Genomic DNA, 18,936 nt, shown 5'->3' with positions numbered 1-18,936 from the left:
CTAATATACTCATACGATATTATCAACACATAGTAGTAGAGTTGTTGTTAATAATAATAATAATAATAATAATAATAATAATAATAATAATAATAATCTATATTCTATATATATAAAAGGAGAATAGTCTAGCTTAATATTAAGCCAAGTGGCGTAATATGACAACCCACTTGGCAACAAATTCTATTTGCATTAATTATTAAAGAAGTTATTAATTATAGTTCAAAATATTACCTAATTTAATAATCTACTACTACTACTACTACTACTACTACTACTACTAATAATAATAATAATAATCTATATCTATCTATCTCTCTCTCTCTCTCTCTCTCTCTCTCTCTATATATATATATATATATATATATATATATATATATATATATATATATAAAGAGAGTAGTCTATCTTAATATTAAGCCAAGTAGTGTAATATGAACAACCCACTTGGCAACAAATTCTATTTGCATTAATTATTAAAGAAGTTATTAATTGTAGTTCAAAATATTACCTAATTTAATAATCTTCTACTACTACTACTACTACTACTACTACTACTAATAATAATAATACTAATAATAATAATAATGAACTCACATAATATACTCATACGATATTATCAACATATAGTAGTAGTAGTTGTTAATAATAATAATGAACTCACCTAATATACTCATACGATATTATCAACACATAATAGTAGAGTTGTTAATATTATAATAATAATAATAATAATAATAATAATCTATATTTTATATATATAAAAGGAGAGTAGTCTAGCTTAATATTAAGTCAAGTGGCGTAATATGAACAACTCACTTGGCAACAAATTCTATTTGCATTAATTATTAAAGAAGTTATTAATTGTAGTTTAAAATATTACTTAATTTAATAATCTACTACTACTACTACTACTACTACTACTACTACTACTACTAATAATAATAATAATGAACTCACGTAATATACTCATACGATATTATCAACACATAGTAGTAGTAGTTGTTAATAATAATAATGAACTCACCTAATATACTCATACGATATTAACAACACATAGTAGTAGAGTTGTTAATATTATAATAATAATAATATAATAATAATAATAATAATAATAATAATAATCTATATTTTATATATATAAAAGGAGAGTAGTCTAGCTTAATATTAAGCCAAGTGGCGTAATATGAACAACTCACTTGGTAACAAATTCTATTTGCATTAATTATTAAAGAAGTTATTAATTGTAGTTCAAAATATTACCTAATTTAATAATCTACTACTACTACTAATAATAATAATTAATAATAATAATAATAATAATAATAATAATAAACTCATGTAATATACTCATACGATATTATCAACACACAGTAGTAGGAGTTGTTAATAATAATAATGAAAATAATAATGAACTCACCTAATATACTCATACGATATTATCAACACATAGTAGTAGAGTTGTTGTTGTTGTTATTATTATTATTATTATTATTATTATTATTATTATAATATTATTATGATAATAATAATAATTATAATAATAATATTGATATTATCTATATTATAATAAAAGGAGGGCAGTTTAGCTTAATATTAAGCTAAGTGGTGTAATATGAACAAGCCACTTGGCAACAAATTCTATTTGTATCAATTCTAAAAAGAAATTAATTGATATTATTAAATGAACTCACCTAATTTGGTATATTGATTGGAGAAAATTATTAATTGGTATTCTTGGATTCTAATTTGTAGTCAACAATGCTCCTTTAAATGGTAAGATATAATATTGTCCTTTATTACTTTCTGCAATTAAGATAAATTCAAGCCATATGAAGAGCACCCGTACGATTAAATTGAATGCAATATCAAAATTAAAATGTATCATAAAATCATGATTAAAATTCACTTGTTTAATATTTTCACTTTAAAATGTTACCGTGTAAGTAATCTATTAGGAATATAGAAAATGATAAGTCTAAATGAAATTGAGATATCAACAATTAGATTTTATCACCTTTCATATTAATAATAGAACGAATCAAATTAGCATAATTAGCAGGAAAAAAAATATATAATGCTACTTTGAATTTTAAACCAAGTTCATACTATATATAGATGTAAAACAATTTAAACTTAAAATAAATAAATAAAAAATAGGATTTGAATTAAATTGAAAGACAATTACCTTTTTTAAACTAATCAAATGACTATCCTTCCTAAAAGTACAAAAATGGAACACATCAAAAAAAATTTGGTACTTCCTTTTAAGAGGAAGATTTTCTTTCAAGCTAGGGTAGTAACAGAATCAAATCGACAAGTTTTATGGCTCTGATGAACTAAATTTTATAAATAAATATCGATTTCCTTTTCTATATTTCTCTTTCTACGTAGAGAAAATATTCTAATACAAATATTTGAACTAAAATAAAAAATTTGAATTTGAATTAAAAGTTAAAATATGTGCAATTCAAATATCATCATATAAGGAATATTAGAATTTTTTCCTCCGTAGATTGGGTTATCTTTGTAATGAATTTATAATGCAATAAAAAATTAAAATTGATTATACCCCCTAAAATTTAGGCAACTGATTATAAATTCTAAAATGTTTAATTCAAATTCTGAATTTGAAGTAGTTAGCCATATATTTCTGTGGAAAAATGGTTAAAACATTATCCCCTTTTCCGGCTTTTCTCTATTTATATATATTTTTATTTTGCATTCTCTCTTATTAATCTACTATATTATTTAAATAAATAATAAAAAAAACAATCGCTAATTAGAAAAAACAACCGATGCCTTATATGAGTCCAGAAAATCTTCCCGAAATTTGTGGAGATAATTAAGTAATCAGTTACATAAAATTAAGAGAGATTTAAGGAGAACTTCATTAAGAAGGATTTGAGTGGAAGTTACAAAAATGATGAAGCAGGCACATAAATAAGGTATGAAATAATAGAATATCAATCAATAATGATACATAATTATGGTATATTTATTTTTGTGCAAATTATTAAGCAAAAAAAAGGGTGATAAATTTCTGGAGTCGTTCTATTTATGCTATCAACCTACTCTCCAAACATCCTCCTTGGTTTTGCTTTTCATTGCTTAAAATTTTTAGTGTTTATAATCTGTATTACATGTGTAGTTTCTTGATTTTATGTTGTTTTGCATAATTATGATATAAAGGTGATTGACTTTCTTGATCTTTTTTTTTTTTTATCCTTTCAACACCAGGTTTTGGTGGAGTCGGAGATCAAGAATGTTGATGAGAAGTTCTCAAGGACATCAATAATTCAAAATAAGAGCTAATGGAGGTTGAACGCCGAATTCACAACGTATGTTTGGAAGAAGAAAATTATTTGTCGCGAATGATTTGAATTATTCATAGTGTTGATAGTTGGTAAGTTTGGTGAATGCTTGATTTGGATACAAAAGTTTATACTTCCTCTATCCCAATTTATGTATACTTTTCGCTTCCCAACATTCAAACTGCACGAATTTTGATCATCATCTTGAGATATATTTTTTTACCAAATTGATATGGTAAAAGTTATAACTTACTTTTCATGTAGTTTTCAAATAAAATATTAATTTTCAAATATTGAGTTAATCTATTCCAATTTAGCCTCAAAATTTAATCAAATTGACCCTCGAAAAGTGAAAAGTATCTCATAAATCACATTTTAATATAATTAATATGCTTTAATTTTGTTTGCGCATCGCGCGGGTATGAATACTAGTTGTAAAAAAATAAATCTTGAGTCTAACTCAATCACAAATTTAAAAATAGCTCATGCGGTAAGAATTGTCCAAGACCGTAAGAGAAACCAACTCAATATCTCACAACTAATTGGGGATAACTTAAACTTCCATGACAAATTTTTCCTGTAATTATTGTCCACAAATTAATTTGGAAAAAGACTAATCTTCAACAAACAAAATCAAGACCAAAACTAAACGAGCTGATTGGGTAGATATAGTGAATTGGCATGGAGTTGACCAAATGAAAGGGACAAAATTATATGAAGGTGTTCAAAGTTCGAGGATCAATCCATTTAATTTTGCCCATGAATTTTGAGTATAGATTCTTTAAATAATTTAAAATAAAATTTACATATTCTAAAACTGAACGAAAAACACTACAAGTCCACGTAACTAATGATTCAAAATATATTTTTTTAAATTATAATCAAAGGACACCCAAAATAGTAACACCTTCATATAAATTGAAACGAAGAGAGTACTATTTTTCTATCTTGAGTTTTGAGCCCGGGCCTCATGCAACTAGTATATATATATATACCAACTTCAAATTTTTTAACTTTGAAACAACTCCGACCGGCCAGATTGTTTCCACAATAAATGTCTCTCTTAATTATTACTTACAACCCCCCAGGTTTGGAAAACAACACTTAGCCCCCCTCGTTGTTTGTAATCAATGTAATGTGCTGTAAACAAGGTGAATTCTCCGAAATGCCCCGACATTGTCTATCGACATTGCGGCAAAGAGGATAGAAGGCCAACCTTTCAAAAATATAGTACAAACAAATAATACACAAATATTACCAGAATACCCTTAAGATGAACTTGATTGCTCTAAAAGCAACCAGTTAACCGAAAGCTTCTCTTTTTCTGGCTTCTACATAGTAGTAAAGTAATACTCCATCTATACCAACCACATTCGGCGATATAGTTATTAGTTAGCAAGCCAAAATGAATATTTTTTTATCGCAATTTATTCAAATGCTAAATATTTTAAATTGTTAATTATTATGACAAGTAATACTTTTTATGTCGTCTCTAAAGATGTAAATTTTATTTTAAAAAGTTCGAAAAAATTTATGTTGGCAGAATACCTAAGACTCCTAAATTTGGTGTGTTTTATTTACATCTAGATCCTGCTTTAATTTCTGTAAGAGAATGTTTTCCTTCATTATTCTGTTCCCTTGAATGGGTTGATATACATGATTTACAACCTAATTGTAGGGTACAAATTAGGAACTAATTTGACTAAATAATTCTAACATATGCTATCCTAAAATAGAAGATTACAAAATATATTTGACTAAATAATTACATAATCTAACACACCCCCGCAGCCGAAGCGGGAGGTTTACGAACGGTTAGACTGTCCCGAAAATCATCAAATAGTAGGCGCGGAAGACCTTTGGTGAAGATGTCAGCAATCTGATAACGGGACGGAACATGTAGGACACGAACTTCGCCTCGTCTAACCTTTTCACGAACAAAGTGAATGTCCATTTCAATATGCTTGGTACGTTGATGTTGTACCGGATTTCCAGACAAGTAAATGGCAATCACATTATCACAATAGACCAAAGTTGCTTTACGAATAGGACAATTGAGTTCAAGCAACAGATTACGAATCCAACAAGACTCAGAGACAACATTAGCAACCCCTCTGTATTCTGCTTCAGCACTTGACTTAGATAGAGTAGGTTGACGCTTGGAAGACCAAGAAATCAAGTTATCCCCAAGATAGACACAATAACCCGATGTGGAGCGTCGAGTGTCTGGACATCCTCCCCAATCAACATCTGTATATAATAGTAGTGACTGTAGAGAGAACTTGTATAAATGTGTGCCAAAGTCAATCGTACCTCGAATGTAACGCAAATGCGTTTTAATGCTTCCATATACTGAGCTTTGGGGTCATGCATAAACAAGCAAACCTGTTGGACGGCGTATGATATGTCAGGCCGAGTGAATGTCAAGTATTGCAAAGCACTTGCTAGATGACGGTACTTCATAGGATCCTCATACGGGGCGCTTGAAGAAGCGCTGAGTTTGCCTTTTGTGTCAACAGGAGTGGGGCAAGGCTTACACTGGGACATTCCTGCCCGGTGAGGAATATCCTCTGCATAAGAACTCTGAGACATAAAGAGACTATTTTTGTCTCGGGAGACAGCAATTCCCAAAAAATAGCTCAACGGACCCAAGTCTTTCATTGCAAATTCCGTAGCTAACTTGGACATAATACCGAGTCTAAGAGAGTCTGAAGATGCAGTTAGAATAATATCATCCACATATAACAAAATGTAAGCAATATCTTTTCCACGACAATAAGTGAAGAGAGAGTTGCCAGATGTACTATGCAAGAAACCAATGGTTGCCACATATTCAGCAAAACGCTGATACCAAGCCCGTGGTGCCTGTTTCAAACCATAAAGAGACTTACGCAAGAGACAGACATGATCAGGACGAGCTGGATCCCGGAATCCCAGAGGCTAATACATATAGACGGTCTCATTCAAATTGCCATGTAAGAAAGCATTCTTTACATCAAGCTGGTGAATGGGCCAAGAGTGAGATAAAACAATAGTAAGAACCACACGGATAGTTGCCGGCTTGACCACTGGACTGAAAGTCTCGTCACAATCAACACCTTCCCGTTGAGACCTGCCATCACCTATAAGACGGGCTTTATGCCTCTCAAAAGAACCATCAGATTTCTTTTTATGCCGAAAAATCCATAAAGACCGAATAATATTAGCATTTGGAGGACGAGGGACCAACTCCCAAGTCTTACTATCAATAAGAGAATTATATTCATCTTGCATAGCATTTTTCCAATTCGGGTCATTAAGTGCACCAACGGAATTCCGAAGAATGGGGGAGATGGAATTGTTGGTGACACTTAAGGCTTGATTATGGTATTTCAAGTTCGGCTTAAAAATACCATGTTGACTACGTGTAGTCATGGGATGAACGGGTGGGGGGCTGGCAGGGGGAGGGGCGCTGCTGCCGTGGTGGGGCAGCGTGGGAGAGGGATGGGCTGGCAGTGGGGGGACTGGCGTGTGGACCGTGGCAGAAGGATGAAGAGGCTGGCGGGCAGCTGGGGCAGTGGAGGTGGACTGCTGGGCAGTCGACGATGAAGGGGAGGAGGTGGGGGAGCTCGGGTGGTGGGTTGCACGAGAGGGATGGGGCTGCATTGGTGGAGCAGTGGCCTGGTCATGCAACAATTGGATTCTCAATGGGGAATTATCATCATCCAAAAATTCATATGAGGTAGGAGATGGAGTATTTATTTGTGAAAATGGAAAGGAATTTTCATCAAACCACACATGCCGGGCTATGATTATTTTTCGGCTCGATAAGTCATAGCATTTGTACCCCCGATGATTGGAAGGATATCCTAGGAAGACACACGGAGTGGACCTAGATTGCAGCTTATGAATTTGTGTGGAGGGAAAGAAAGGAAAGCATAGACAGCCAAAGACTCGGAGATGAGAGTAGGATGGATTCTTTTGATAAAGAATGTGAGTGGGTGTCTTATATGCTAAGAGTTTAGAAGGAAGAATATTGTGTAGGTACGTTGCCATGGCCAAGGCGTGATGCCAATAGGAGGGGGGCATAGATGCATGGGCAAGGAGTGTATGAACAATATTATTGATGGATTTAATTTTTCGTTTCGCCTTACCATTTTGGGGGGAAGTGTGGGGACAAGAAAAGCGGAAAAGCATCCCGTTTGTTCACAAAACTTATGGAAAGGACCATTATCAAATTCACGCCCGTTGTCACATTGAAAAGTTTTGATTTCTTTTTCAAACTGAGTGCGAATGAAAGTCCGGAAAGACAAGAAGCAATTATAAACTTGGGACTTTGTTTTGATGGGAAAAGTCCAAAGAAAATTAGTGTAATTGTCAAGAAATAAAACATAATATCTGTGACTTGAAGAGCTAAGAACAGGTGAAGTCCATAAATCACTGTGAACAATGTCAAAGGGTATAGTAGTAGTTGAAATAGAGTCATAAAAAGGCAATTTAATTAATTTCCCCAGAGGACAAGAATGACAAACATTGTTTCGAGCCTTATTACATTCAATCAAATTACTACTACGTAAAGAACTAAGAATAACATCCCCTGGATGACCTAAACGGGAGTGCCAGATATGAGGAGAGATGTCACTAAAAGCAGATGGTGCGGAAGACGAGATGGCTCGAAAATTTTGGAAGAATGGATAAAGATCACTCGAACTCTCACATCTCATGAGTTTGCTCCCCGTCCGTAAATCCTTCACATAAAAACCAAAAGGATCAAATTCAACAGAAACCATATTATCGATAGTAAATTTACGAACGGAAATAAGGTTTTTGATGAGTTTAGGTGCATGTAAGACATTTTTCAATTTTAAAGAGGGATTTTCTTGAAGGGACGTATGACCATAACCACGAATTGGAATCTTGTTACCATTACCAACAATAATGCCATTATTTTTGCTCAATTGATAATAAGACGAGAGAGTACCTTGGGAGTTGGTCATGTGAGATGTGGCTTCGGTGTCCATGTACCAACTCTTGTCATTGGGCGGATTCAACGACATTGTGTGCATAGCTTGATCAATATCGGTGGGCGCATACCCACCATGTGATGACGAGGCTGACGAGTAAAACGACTGTGGAGGACGAGGACCAAGAACTCCCTGCTGCGAGGGAGCTGGACGCACTGCTGCCAGCGCGGGGCTGCTACCACCCAGCCGTGGGGTACGGGCACGGTGGGGTGGCCCACGGATGTGGCCCCCAAGCTGCCCATGGTGGAAAATACCATGACGGGGTAGTGGGTTCCTGCTGCTGCGACGCGGCGGGCTGGTATGCCTGGGCATTGGTTCGGCTGCCCCCGCCACTGCTTTGTCCATTCCCGCTGCCACCGCGGTTGTTGCGGTTGCCGCTGCTGCGACCGCAGTTATTTTTATTTACACGATTCTACGAGTTTCCACGATTGTTGAAGTTATTTTCAGAATTATTGAGCTGTCCATTGCCTGAGAAATTCTGAGGATTAACCTTGTGGGAAACACGAGCAGCATTCGAGCCGGAATCGTGAACGGCGTGCTCGGCATGGCTATCTTCCTCAAGCTCAAGCATTGAACGGACAACGTCAAAAGATGGGATAGGAGTACGGTGCTGCACCGTCGTGCGAAATGTTTTATTTTCCTCCGACAACCCTCGCAGAAGACGAAGCACAAGTTGTTCGTCGGAAACTTTGTGACCGACGTTGGCAAGGTTGTCTGCAAGAAATTTCAGCCTGGTGCAGTATGCTTTCACATTTGGAAAATCCACCAATTTGGTGTTGGTGAATTTTGCATCAAGAGCAAGAGCCCTAGCCGATTTGTTGTCCTGAAAGAGATGAACAAGGCGATCCCAAGCCTCGGCTGCGGTGTCCTCTTGATGAATAATCGTGTTGAGAAGATCATTCGATATCGTATCATATATCCATTGCCGAACTATGTCATCTAGCCGTTCCCATAGGGCCTTAGCAGAAAGTTTTTCGGCTGCAGTTGCCGGTGGTGGCACGGTGGGGGAGGCAGGAGGTTGGATATGGTCGATCACCAAGTTTGCACGACAATGGAGCTTGAAGAGGGTAGCCTAGTTATTGTATTGGCTTCCTTCGTAGTCAAGCACAATAGGAATGCATGATTTGATATTGGTGACGGTAGTCGCAGGATGCAACTTGGAGACGTCAGCCATGGAGAAGATGAGGGGGAATAGCTGAAGGAGAGGAAAACGAAAGGAGGGGGGGGGGGGTCAGCGGCCGGGGGGGGGGGGGGGAGGGGGGGGGGGCGGCGGCCAAGGGCTAGGGTTTTTAGGAGAACCTAGTCTGATACCATGTAAGAGAATGTTTTCCTTCATTATTCTGTTCCCTTGAATGGGTTGCTATACATGATTTACAACCTAATTGTAGGCTACAAATTAGGAACTAATTTGACTAAATAATTCTAACATATGATATCCTAAAATAGAAGATTACAAAACATATTTGACTAAATAATTACATAATCTAACAATTTCGTCTTAGTTACCAACCCCTCTCCCCTCGTACTTTACATTTCTATAATCGTTACCCCCCTCAAACAATAACTGGTCCTAATTATCCGTTGTACTTGGCTTTTCTATATTCATTAACCCCTGGAAAGAAAAATGGGAAAAGAAGGAAAAAATGGTAGTTGTATTGTAATGGAAGAATACAGAAGATATATGGAAGGAGATAAAATAATATCCGTTGGAATGGCTAAACATAAAAGGAAATAGTATTTTAGATTCTTTTTACACATCAAATTAATAAAATGTGGTTGTCATTTTACATTCTCACACGTCAAACATCATTTGAAATCACTTAGATTATAGAAAAGTCAAGTACATGAGGATAATTAGGACCAATTATTGTCTGAGGGTGTAACGATTATAGAAAATTCAAGCACGAACGGGCGGGGGGTAATTAAGACCAAATATAATTTAAGGAGGATTGAATAAAACACGTCAAGTGACATATAATAACCCAACCCCTGTTTTTTAACATTTGTGTTTCAAGTTTAAGATCTTAATAAGTTAACAATACTATTTGAGACTTGCCGGCATGGTTTGGATTGAGACGCGAAGGCCCGAGTAGGTTTTAGAGAAGTTTTCCACTTTTAGTTGTTGTAGATTTTTGTTGATGCCACGATCGTGCTGAAGCCTGCATGAGTGTGGTCGTGCTTGCGCAATCACGCTGAAGAAGGACTTGACTAACCTTTGCAATCACGGGCAGCCATGCATTATATATCTCGCTGAATAGTGGGGTCTAGCTAGGGAATTTGTTTAGCACTATCGCGACATAGGGTGTGTGATCGCCCTAAAGGAATTCCTTTTTTATTGCATTCACGAAATTTATCTCGTGCACTGAAGGAGCTGACAACATATAAATTGTTGGTTTCACGAAACCAACATCCGTTTTCTCTATAGTTTGGCAAGGTGCTCTCGGACTGGGGATCCAAAAGGGTGGAGATTCAACCTACAATTCATGGTAATGATTCCCCACACTAGTCTTGAGATTATTCTTGATTTTTGGTTGAATTTGAACCATTAAAGCATGAGTTTTCATGGTCCAAATTAGGTAATTTAGACATAGGAAAGAGGTAAATTGAGTAATTGGATCGGTAAACTAACTTGGATTAGGAAATCAATTATATATCCAGAATTCTTAATTTGAGTAAATAAACAACAACAACATATTCAATGTGTGGTCTGGGGAGGCTAGGATGAACACAGACCTAACCCCTACCTATGTAAGGTAGAGAGGTTGTTTCCAGTAGACAATCAGCTCAGAAGAAAAGTACCTGGCACAGGAATGTAAGAAAAGAGACAGTAAAATAGCAAGTACAAAACAAATGTATGGCAATATATGGTAATACATATCAAAGAATAAGAAATTACGCGATAACTGAGTAGTACTATCAGACTATCAGTGTTTTAAAAGACGGGGGTGTGAGGCGGGGCATTTTACTTAGCACGGGGCGAGACTTAAGCCCCGATACATGGTTTGTAAGCTTCATGGATCTTTAAATTTGTAATTTATAATGTAGTAGAACAATATAAGGACATAAAAATTATATTAAAAAAATACGTTTAAAAATTAAAAACATGATTAAAGAAACCCATAGAAAAAAAAATTCTAACATGATTTTAATTTACAAGTATAAATAATGCAATAATATAAAAGCCACTATGAGATACAAACCAACTCTAGCATCTTAACTTTCAAACAATAAAAGAATCACAATTTCTTAAAATATTTGTTTTCTAAGAAATTAAAATATATTATTATTATAGTTTGTAATTTACCTCCCTAAAAAAATAATTAATCAAGTTTATCAGTATTATAATTAAGCACCACTCCTTCATGAATAAAAATAAAATTACTTTCAAATAGAGAAATAATAAAATATGAAATTTTGAGAGGACAAAAATATGAAAATCAATGATGAGTGAAAATGTAAAATTGGACTATGTATTCGTAAAAGAAATGTTAGTGATATTCACCCTCACGATGTTCTCAAATAGTAGTAAATATACAATAATATGGCTTGTTATAATTTAAGTTACTTTCAATCTTCTTATTTTTATATATGAAAAAAAATTATTAAACATAATTCATTTATTAAATAATTATGAAGGTCACTAGAGTTAACTAAGAAATTTGAAACATAATTTGTGTAAGAATTGTTAGGCGAGCCTCGAGCGTTAGGCATGTTTAGGGCATACAGTCGGGCGCTTAAGGCATAAGTCTTACAGAACTAAGCTCCACACGTGAACCTCAAGGCGTTTTTTTTTACATGATCGGAAATCCCCCGTCGGTGATGAACCAGTACGCACTTAGGATAGCACTTCGGGAGAGTGAGATTCGGGTGGCATATCAAAAAAGACAACTCAAAAGTGCCACCGTACGAGACTTGCAGGGCATGCCTGCCAGAAAGTGAAGAGAGGTTTATAAGCACCCCGACTTAGGAATCATGACCCACCAAAGAAAAGAAAAAAGTATAGGTTCGAAGAGAATCTCAAAAATTCCCTTTAAAACATTGACTACTACTAAAAGGAAAAGAGGGGAGGAGGAGACTCATCCCGTCCTCCCTACATATAAGGCGACAACAGCTACCTACTAACCTTTTTCCCTAATTATTGACCTCCACATCTTCCTATCTAAGTTCATGTCCTCAGTCAGCTAAAGTTGTAACATGTCTTGTCTAATTACCTTCCCCCTGGTTCTTCTTCGGTCTACCTCTACCTCTCATTATTCCTGCTACAGCCAACCTTTCGCACCTCCAAACTGGCGCATTCTAGCACCTTCCCTTCACATGATCGAACCACCTCAGCCTCGCTTCTCTCATCTTGCCTGCCATTGATGCCACTGCCACATTGTCCCGTATAAATTCGTTCATAATCATATCTCTCCGAGTATTCCCACACATCCATCTGAGCACTATCATCGCTGTTACCTTCATCTTCTGAACATGAGAATTCTTGACTGGCCAACACTCTGCCCCATGCAACATTGTTTGGTCTAACCACCACTTTGTAGAACTTACCTAAAGCCTTGGCGACATATACTTATTGCATAGTACTCCGGAGGCCAACCTCCATTTCACCTACCCCGCTTTAATGCGATATGCGATATCATCATCAATCTCCCTGGAAGCTCTGAGTAAATCAAATATGAAATTGATTTTGGTTTTTAGAATGTTGATCGAGGGTTAACTTTTTAGTTGACTTCCTGTTGACTTTGACTTTGGGTTATCCTATAAACATGGGTCATAGTCTAATGTGTATGGTAGCGCGGAAACGATAAAAATACAGTAATTAACATGGTTCGAATTGATATGATCCTAGTCCACGGAGAACGACCGACACTTTTATTAATATCAAGGGAGAAAGTAAGTTACAAGATGGAATACTCTTAGGTTCTATGTTCTGTCTTTAATAAATCCAAGTTAGCATGTATTTATACTAATAGATCTAATCCTTTCCTAGAAAGGATCTAAATCCCAATAACACTCGAAAACTAACAAAGAAAAAAAGTTTCCTTTTATTTCTTTCCACTTTTGAGTAGGAATTGGCTTGAATATCTTCTCAAATTCATAGTGTATATTTGTCTTCAATAATGCATATTTTGAATAAATTTGGAGTCTTTGAGCAATGAATACAAGAGGCTTGAGTATTCGACTTTGAGTCAAGTTTGATCGGTAGGTAAGTGAGACTAGCTTTAGCTTCTTACTATGCTTGCTTTTCATTAGAAGCATACTGCTTGTGATGTGGGTTCGCATATAAACTATCTAGTATATATGCGAAGCAAGTATGCGCTAGATTAATTAGTTTAAAGTATCAGGTAGCCACGAGAGCTTTAGCATAGTATGTTTACTTTGTTTCATGATACTTACAGGAGTTGACGATGTTGAGAATGATTGCTAGTATTTACCCCTAAAAAAGGTAAAATTTGAATTTGTATGTGGTTTAAAGGATATGCAGCTTGATTTTTTTATAGAACAAATGGATAACAATAACAAAAAATAAGGATTACTAATAGAGAGGTAAGAAATAGCCTGAGTGTCAATTGCAACAAATGGCCTGGACCGAGGCCTAAATTACTTGAACCAATCTGTAGGAAATTTAATACTTTCATGCTTTATCGAACTTTAAGAACAAGTTGTTTTTGTTTGATCGTGTAGAAAATAGTAAAGAGGTGCCCATATGAGGATTTACTCCCCTATTTATAGTACAAGAATTTGCATTTAACATGGTAACTAAATCAATCAAGGATAGAGATCCCCGAAATCTCGAGCTTGACAACTGCTCGATGCGCCGTGTGGAGTGAAATCCGTAACGTACTGGATTTCTCGCACTATCACCAACTAGAAACGCACCTTTCGTGAATTGCTGGGTTCGAGTGTATGAGTCCAAAATATTGCTGTCCGATTAGTCGAGCTTTATTATCCACTGTCCCTCGCTTTTCTTTCGGGCACTTAGTTGTTGGGTCGGGAACGTAGACCCTGGTTTTTATCGTATACAGATAGTCCCAACATTTTCTGAAGGAAAGTATTAACTCCAAGAAATGAATCCGAACAAAGCCGAGCAGTCCGTACCTAGCCACCTTTGAAAAGACATTCCATCAGTCTTGCACTCTGCCCGATGCCGGTTTTTCATTATTACTGCCGCCTAATCAATCTCAGAATCCACCCCTAGTCAGAACCTTTAAACCCTTCAACTTCTTACTTTTTACTATATAAATCCCATGCCACATATTTTTGTCATGCATTTGACCAAAACCCTAAGCTTCAACCCTTTCAAATCCCTTGCTTGCAACTTTTTGGTTCTAAATTTCTAAGTTTCAAACCCTTTCAAAATCTTTGTTTGCAATTTGCAACCGCTTGATTCTAGACTTCCTTCTCAGTAATGACTTCCATACCGTTGCTAACACAAAATGCGGATCACCTTTCATCACCACCACATTCTTCGCCGTTGACAGCGATGGGAGCGACCAGACCCGAGGAGTTGTTAGAGTTCCTTGCTGCAGACATCCTCCCTGCCGGCTTTAAATATGCGAACGACTGCAAAGTTTCTTCCCACCTTGAATCCGTGAAAAATTCGAGTCCTATATTGATGCCACCATTATTCCTACAGTTTAGTATGATTTGTAACTTGGGAGCGGATGATGACATCTGCCCTGTTGAACGAGGGGTAAGAATCAACCACCATATTACCGGTTATTCATTGGCTTACACTTACCCTTTTGCTATTGGGTTTTCTCTTCCCATTCCCTAAGTGATAGAGGACTTTTGCCACCGATACCGTGTCTATATCGGCCAAATTGCTCCGCATAGTTGGAGGCTCCTATACTGCCTCGATATTTTAGCCAATATAGCTGGGGTTTCTTTTACCCTCGACCAACTGATCCATATATACGTTCCCCGAGTGATCCGAGAAGGCATAATTCATCTGTACCGTCGTGGGGCTAGAGGAATTATAGAGCCCGAGGATGATTTTGATAGGGGATGGCTACATCGGTTCATTATGATTCACATGGGCCAACTCCATTGCTCTATGTCTGTAAACTTTCCCGAGAAAGGGAACCCTACCCCGGTTCCAGCCGAACTCGAGTTCGTACTCACTATTTTTGAGTGGGTTGTTGCCCTATTAGGCGCCTCTCGTGACGTGGTCCGCTCTTGGAGGAGTATGGCGCCCGAAGGATTGAGAGGAAAAAATCATGGTAAGTTTTAAGCTACTTGTGAAATTACTTGTTCATTTTTCCAATTCTGTATTCTAAGCTCGAACCCTTGGTTTTCAAGGCTCTTCATGAAGAGATATTCTTTAAAGGGGAAAAGCATTAGTGAAGAGGATACCAGAGATGCCGTTGAAGGAAAAGTGGCAACACCTGCTTCGGTGAAGGTATCAAGTAGGAGAGTCCCTGCGGGCTCCCCGGCTATTCCCTTAGGGGGAGGTTCTCGGGTCAGATCACGTCGTATCTTGCAGATTCGGGGGGAGGTCTCCCATGGTGGACCACTAATGTGCCGTGAAAATATGGCACTTTCGATGCACGTTGGCTATAAGTTTTACTTGTTTTTGAACAAGTCTTGGTCTTTTTGATGTGTTTGTGATATGTTGCAGATGTTTAACGTATTTCGGGAGCAAGTCGTGGAAATGGAGTAAAAAGACATTCAAAGAAAGAAAAAATAACTGAAGCCTGACTGATACGGAGAAACATACGGACCGTATAATATTTACGGTTCGTCAAAGCCATCGTAGAAGCATAACAGTAAGGCCTTAGACCTGAAGAGGAAGTCAAAGCAGAAGTACGGACCGTAAATAAGTCAAGGCAGAAGTACGGACCGTATATTATTTACGGTCCGTAAATCCCACCGTAGATTGGTTTCAGCAAAGTCTTAAAGGGAAGAAGATTGTACGGATAAGTTATACGGACCGTAGAATATTTATGGTCCATAAAAGTGGATCGTACAACTAGCAACTGAAGAAGATTTTACAGAGAACTGTTCACTGATTCTACGGACTGTATAAAATGTTGGGTCCGTACATTGGTCCGTCGGGGGAAATTTTGTCAATCATATTTTGCACGACTTAGACTCTTATAAATACCTGATTTAGGTTTCTTATGGAGGATAATTCACCAGATTTCAGTTTTTATTTTCCTTAGCACTAAATACTCATATTTTTGGAAGTCTTTTGGGATTACAAACAATTGAAATTAATTTCTCTTCAATTCCAAGCAATCAATTGTAAGCATTATGATCTCCATTATTTCTTATTGTTGTTGTTCTTCTTCTATGAGTAGCTAAATTCCCTTACTAGGGTTGTAAACCCAATTGTGGGTGTTTTGTGATTAATATACACATAATGAATTATTAGAGTTTATTTATTCTTCATTCTTCATTCATAATTAATGGTTGCAAACATTAATTAAAGCCATAAACCTTGATTTATTTGGGAAAATAATTAGGGTTGGTAAGAATAAATAACAAGGACTCAAAGCTTTAACCTTTGTTTAATAAATTCACTTAGTAATAAGAAGAATTTACTTGGCATAATTAACCGTTCTTCATAGTTACTTTCTTATATTTGGGAAAATCATAGAAAGAGATAATCTTTATTTATTGGGAAATAGTAGAGATTCATATAGAGGTTAAGTGCATTCAAGATCAATACCCATAATCATACACCCTATCTAAAGGGGACACAACCTTGGTCTCTTTTACCATAAATTACAACCCAAAGAAATTAGTTAGCAATTAGTCATAAAAACCCAACTTTTACAGAAATCATCAGATTAAGACATTAGACCTCAATTAAGCATCGTACGACTTTAGTAACCTTTTGATACCATATTCCCTGTGGGATTCGACCCGAACCTCATTGGGTTACTATATTTGACAATGTCCGCGTTATACCATTAATAGGTGTAATTTGAGCGCATCAAATTTTGGTGCCGTTGCCGGGGAATACTGTTTTGAAATTACTAAATAGTATTTGCTTTTATTGAAGTCTTTTGCTTATTCCATCACAGCTTGTTTGATATTCCTTGTAAACCAGGTGAACATGAATCAGAATCAGCAAAACCAACGTGTTGGTAATCAGGGGAATCGATTGAATAATCAGGCAAATGAATCAGATGAAGAAAATGTCTTAGCTGATCTTATTCTAGAGAAGGAATATGCATTTGCTATTGTTCATCCTCGATGTAGAGCTACAAACGTAAAAATTGACTCCTCTCTCTACCAGTTGTTGAAGCTTGAGGGCTACTTTCGGAACTCTATCGAGAATGACCCTCAATATTATTTGCAGAATTTTGTGGATGTGTGTGCTAATCACATTCAAAACAACGTTCCACAAGATGCTATTCGGCTGAGGTTATTCAAATATTCCTTAGCTGGAGATGCAACAGCATGGTTCGAGAAGCTGCCCCGGAATTGTATTACTAAATGGGCAGAGATGGTAGCAGTCTTTCTCAAGAAATGGTACCCTCCTAGCAAGAAGGCTGAGATTCGTGACAAGATCTATGAATTTAAGCAACGACCGGGGGAACAGCTATATGAAGCTTGGGAGAGATTCAAAGAGTATTTGTACAAGATTCTGAATCATGGTTTTCCGAAGAACATATTAATGGAGAAGTTCTACCGAGGGATGGATCCAGTGACGCAATAAGTTGCTAACAATGCAGCTGATGGCTGTTTCATGAATAATCTTACCGATGAGTGACCAACATATTTGATAGGCTGACTACTCACAATCAGGCTTGGCACTCAAACAATGACGATGTTGTGCCTTACGGTAGTGCTATGATCCAAAATACGGTAAAGGAAAATCTAGATACCCAGCAAACATTGGCTGAGCTTGCAACAAATATTTCCTTGCTAACAAAGAAATTTGATGAGACCCAGATTAAGAAGGTGAATGTTTGTGAGGATGGTGCAGGTATGCCAAAAGGAATGTACCAGACTCAAGAGGGTCCGTTTCATGATGGACCTCCCATGAAGATGGAAGATGCTAACTATGTGAATAACTCTCAAGGGGGTTATCAAAGACAAAACTACCAATGTGGTTACCAGAATCAGAATTAATGGAGACCTCAGCAAGGTCAAGGCATTTGTAACAACTCAGGGAACTACAATAATAATTATGGTGGTGCGAACCAAGAGAGCTACAATAACAGTAACAATTTTGGGAACAAGAGTTCCAATCCTTATATACCACCGAAAGGGCAGTCAACATAGCAAGGTAGTTCAAAGGTTGAAGCAATGCTTGAGAAGATTCTGGAAAATCAGTCTAAGTCTAAGAGGACTTTATCTGGGCTAACAGAGACAGTGGGTTCCCATACAACGGCTATTCAGAAGCTTAAGTCACAGATGATGGATATATCTAGAGAGCAGCACCCTCCTAAAAAGGAAGGACTTCCGAGTGACACTATTCCGAATCCGAAGAATGGGGGAGGTGGTGTAGACCGTGTGTTTGTCATTACTACTAGGAGTGGTAAAACACTTCAAGGGGCAGATAAGAAGGTTGTTGATCTTGAGCCGATAGATGAAGAGGAAGAGGTGCAATCTGAAGCACCAATTATTATTGATGAGAATCCTACTAACAAGAAGGTTGCTGATAT

General features: G+C 36.6%; 1 protein-coding gene and 1 non-coding gene across 2 annotated transcripts; both read right to left on the bottom strand.

Annotated features, from left to right (window-relative positions):
• Nucleotides 1–8,729: 8,729 nt before the first annotated feature.
• On the bottom strand, nucleotides 8,730–12,749 carry LOC132612138 (uncharacterized). Its single transcript, XM_060326470.1, has 3 exons — nucleotides 12,562–12,749; nucleotides 11,622–11,625; nucleotides 8,730–9,389 (listed from the first exon to the last, which is right to left on the bottom strand). The coding sequence occupies exons 1-3, from the start codon at nucleotides 12,747–12,749 to the stop codon at nucleotides 8,730–8,732; spliced, it is 852 nt and encodes a 283-aa protein (XP_060182453.1).
• A 5,071-nt stretch (nucleotides 12,750–17,820) lies between these two features.
• On the bottom strand, nucleotides 17,821–17,926 carry LOC132612448 (small nucleolar RNA R71). Its single transcript, XR_009571808.1, has one exon. It is a non-coding gene; the product is annotated as a small nucleolar RNA R71 (small nucleolar RNA).
• Nucleotides 17,927–18,936: the final 1,010 nt, after the last annotated feature.

Source organism: Lycium barbarum, chromosome 9 (assembly GCF_019175385.1).
Source record: "Lycium barbarum isolate Lr01 chromosome 9, ASM1917538v2, whole genome shotgun sequence".
NCBI lineage: Eukaryota > Viridiplantae > Streptophyta > Magnoliopsida > Solanales > Solanaceae > Lycium > Lycium barbarum.
The sequence above is the reverse complement of the archived record's forward strand: the minus strand, read 5'-3'. Positions and strand labels throughout refer to the sequence as shown.

Excerpts from the sequence above, each read along its gene's own strand:
- LOC132612138 (XM_060326470.1), bottom strand. The coding sequence starts at position 12,749 with ATGGATGTGTGGGAATACTCGGAGAGATATGATTATGAACGAATTTAT.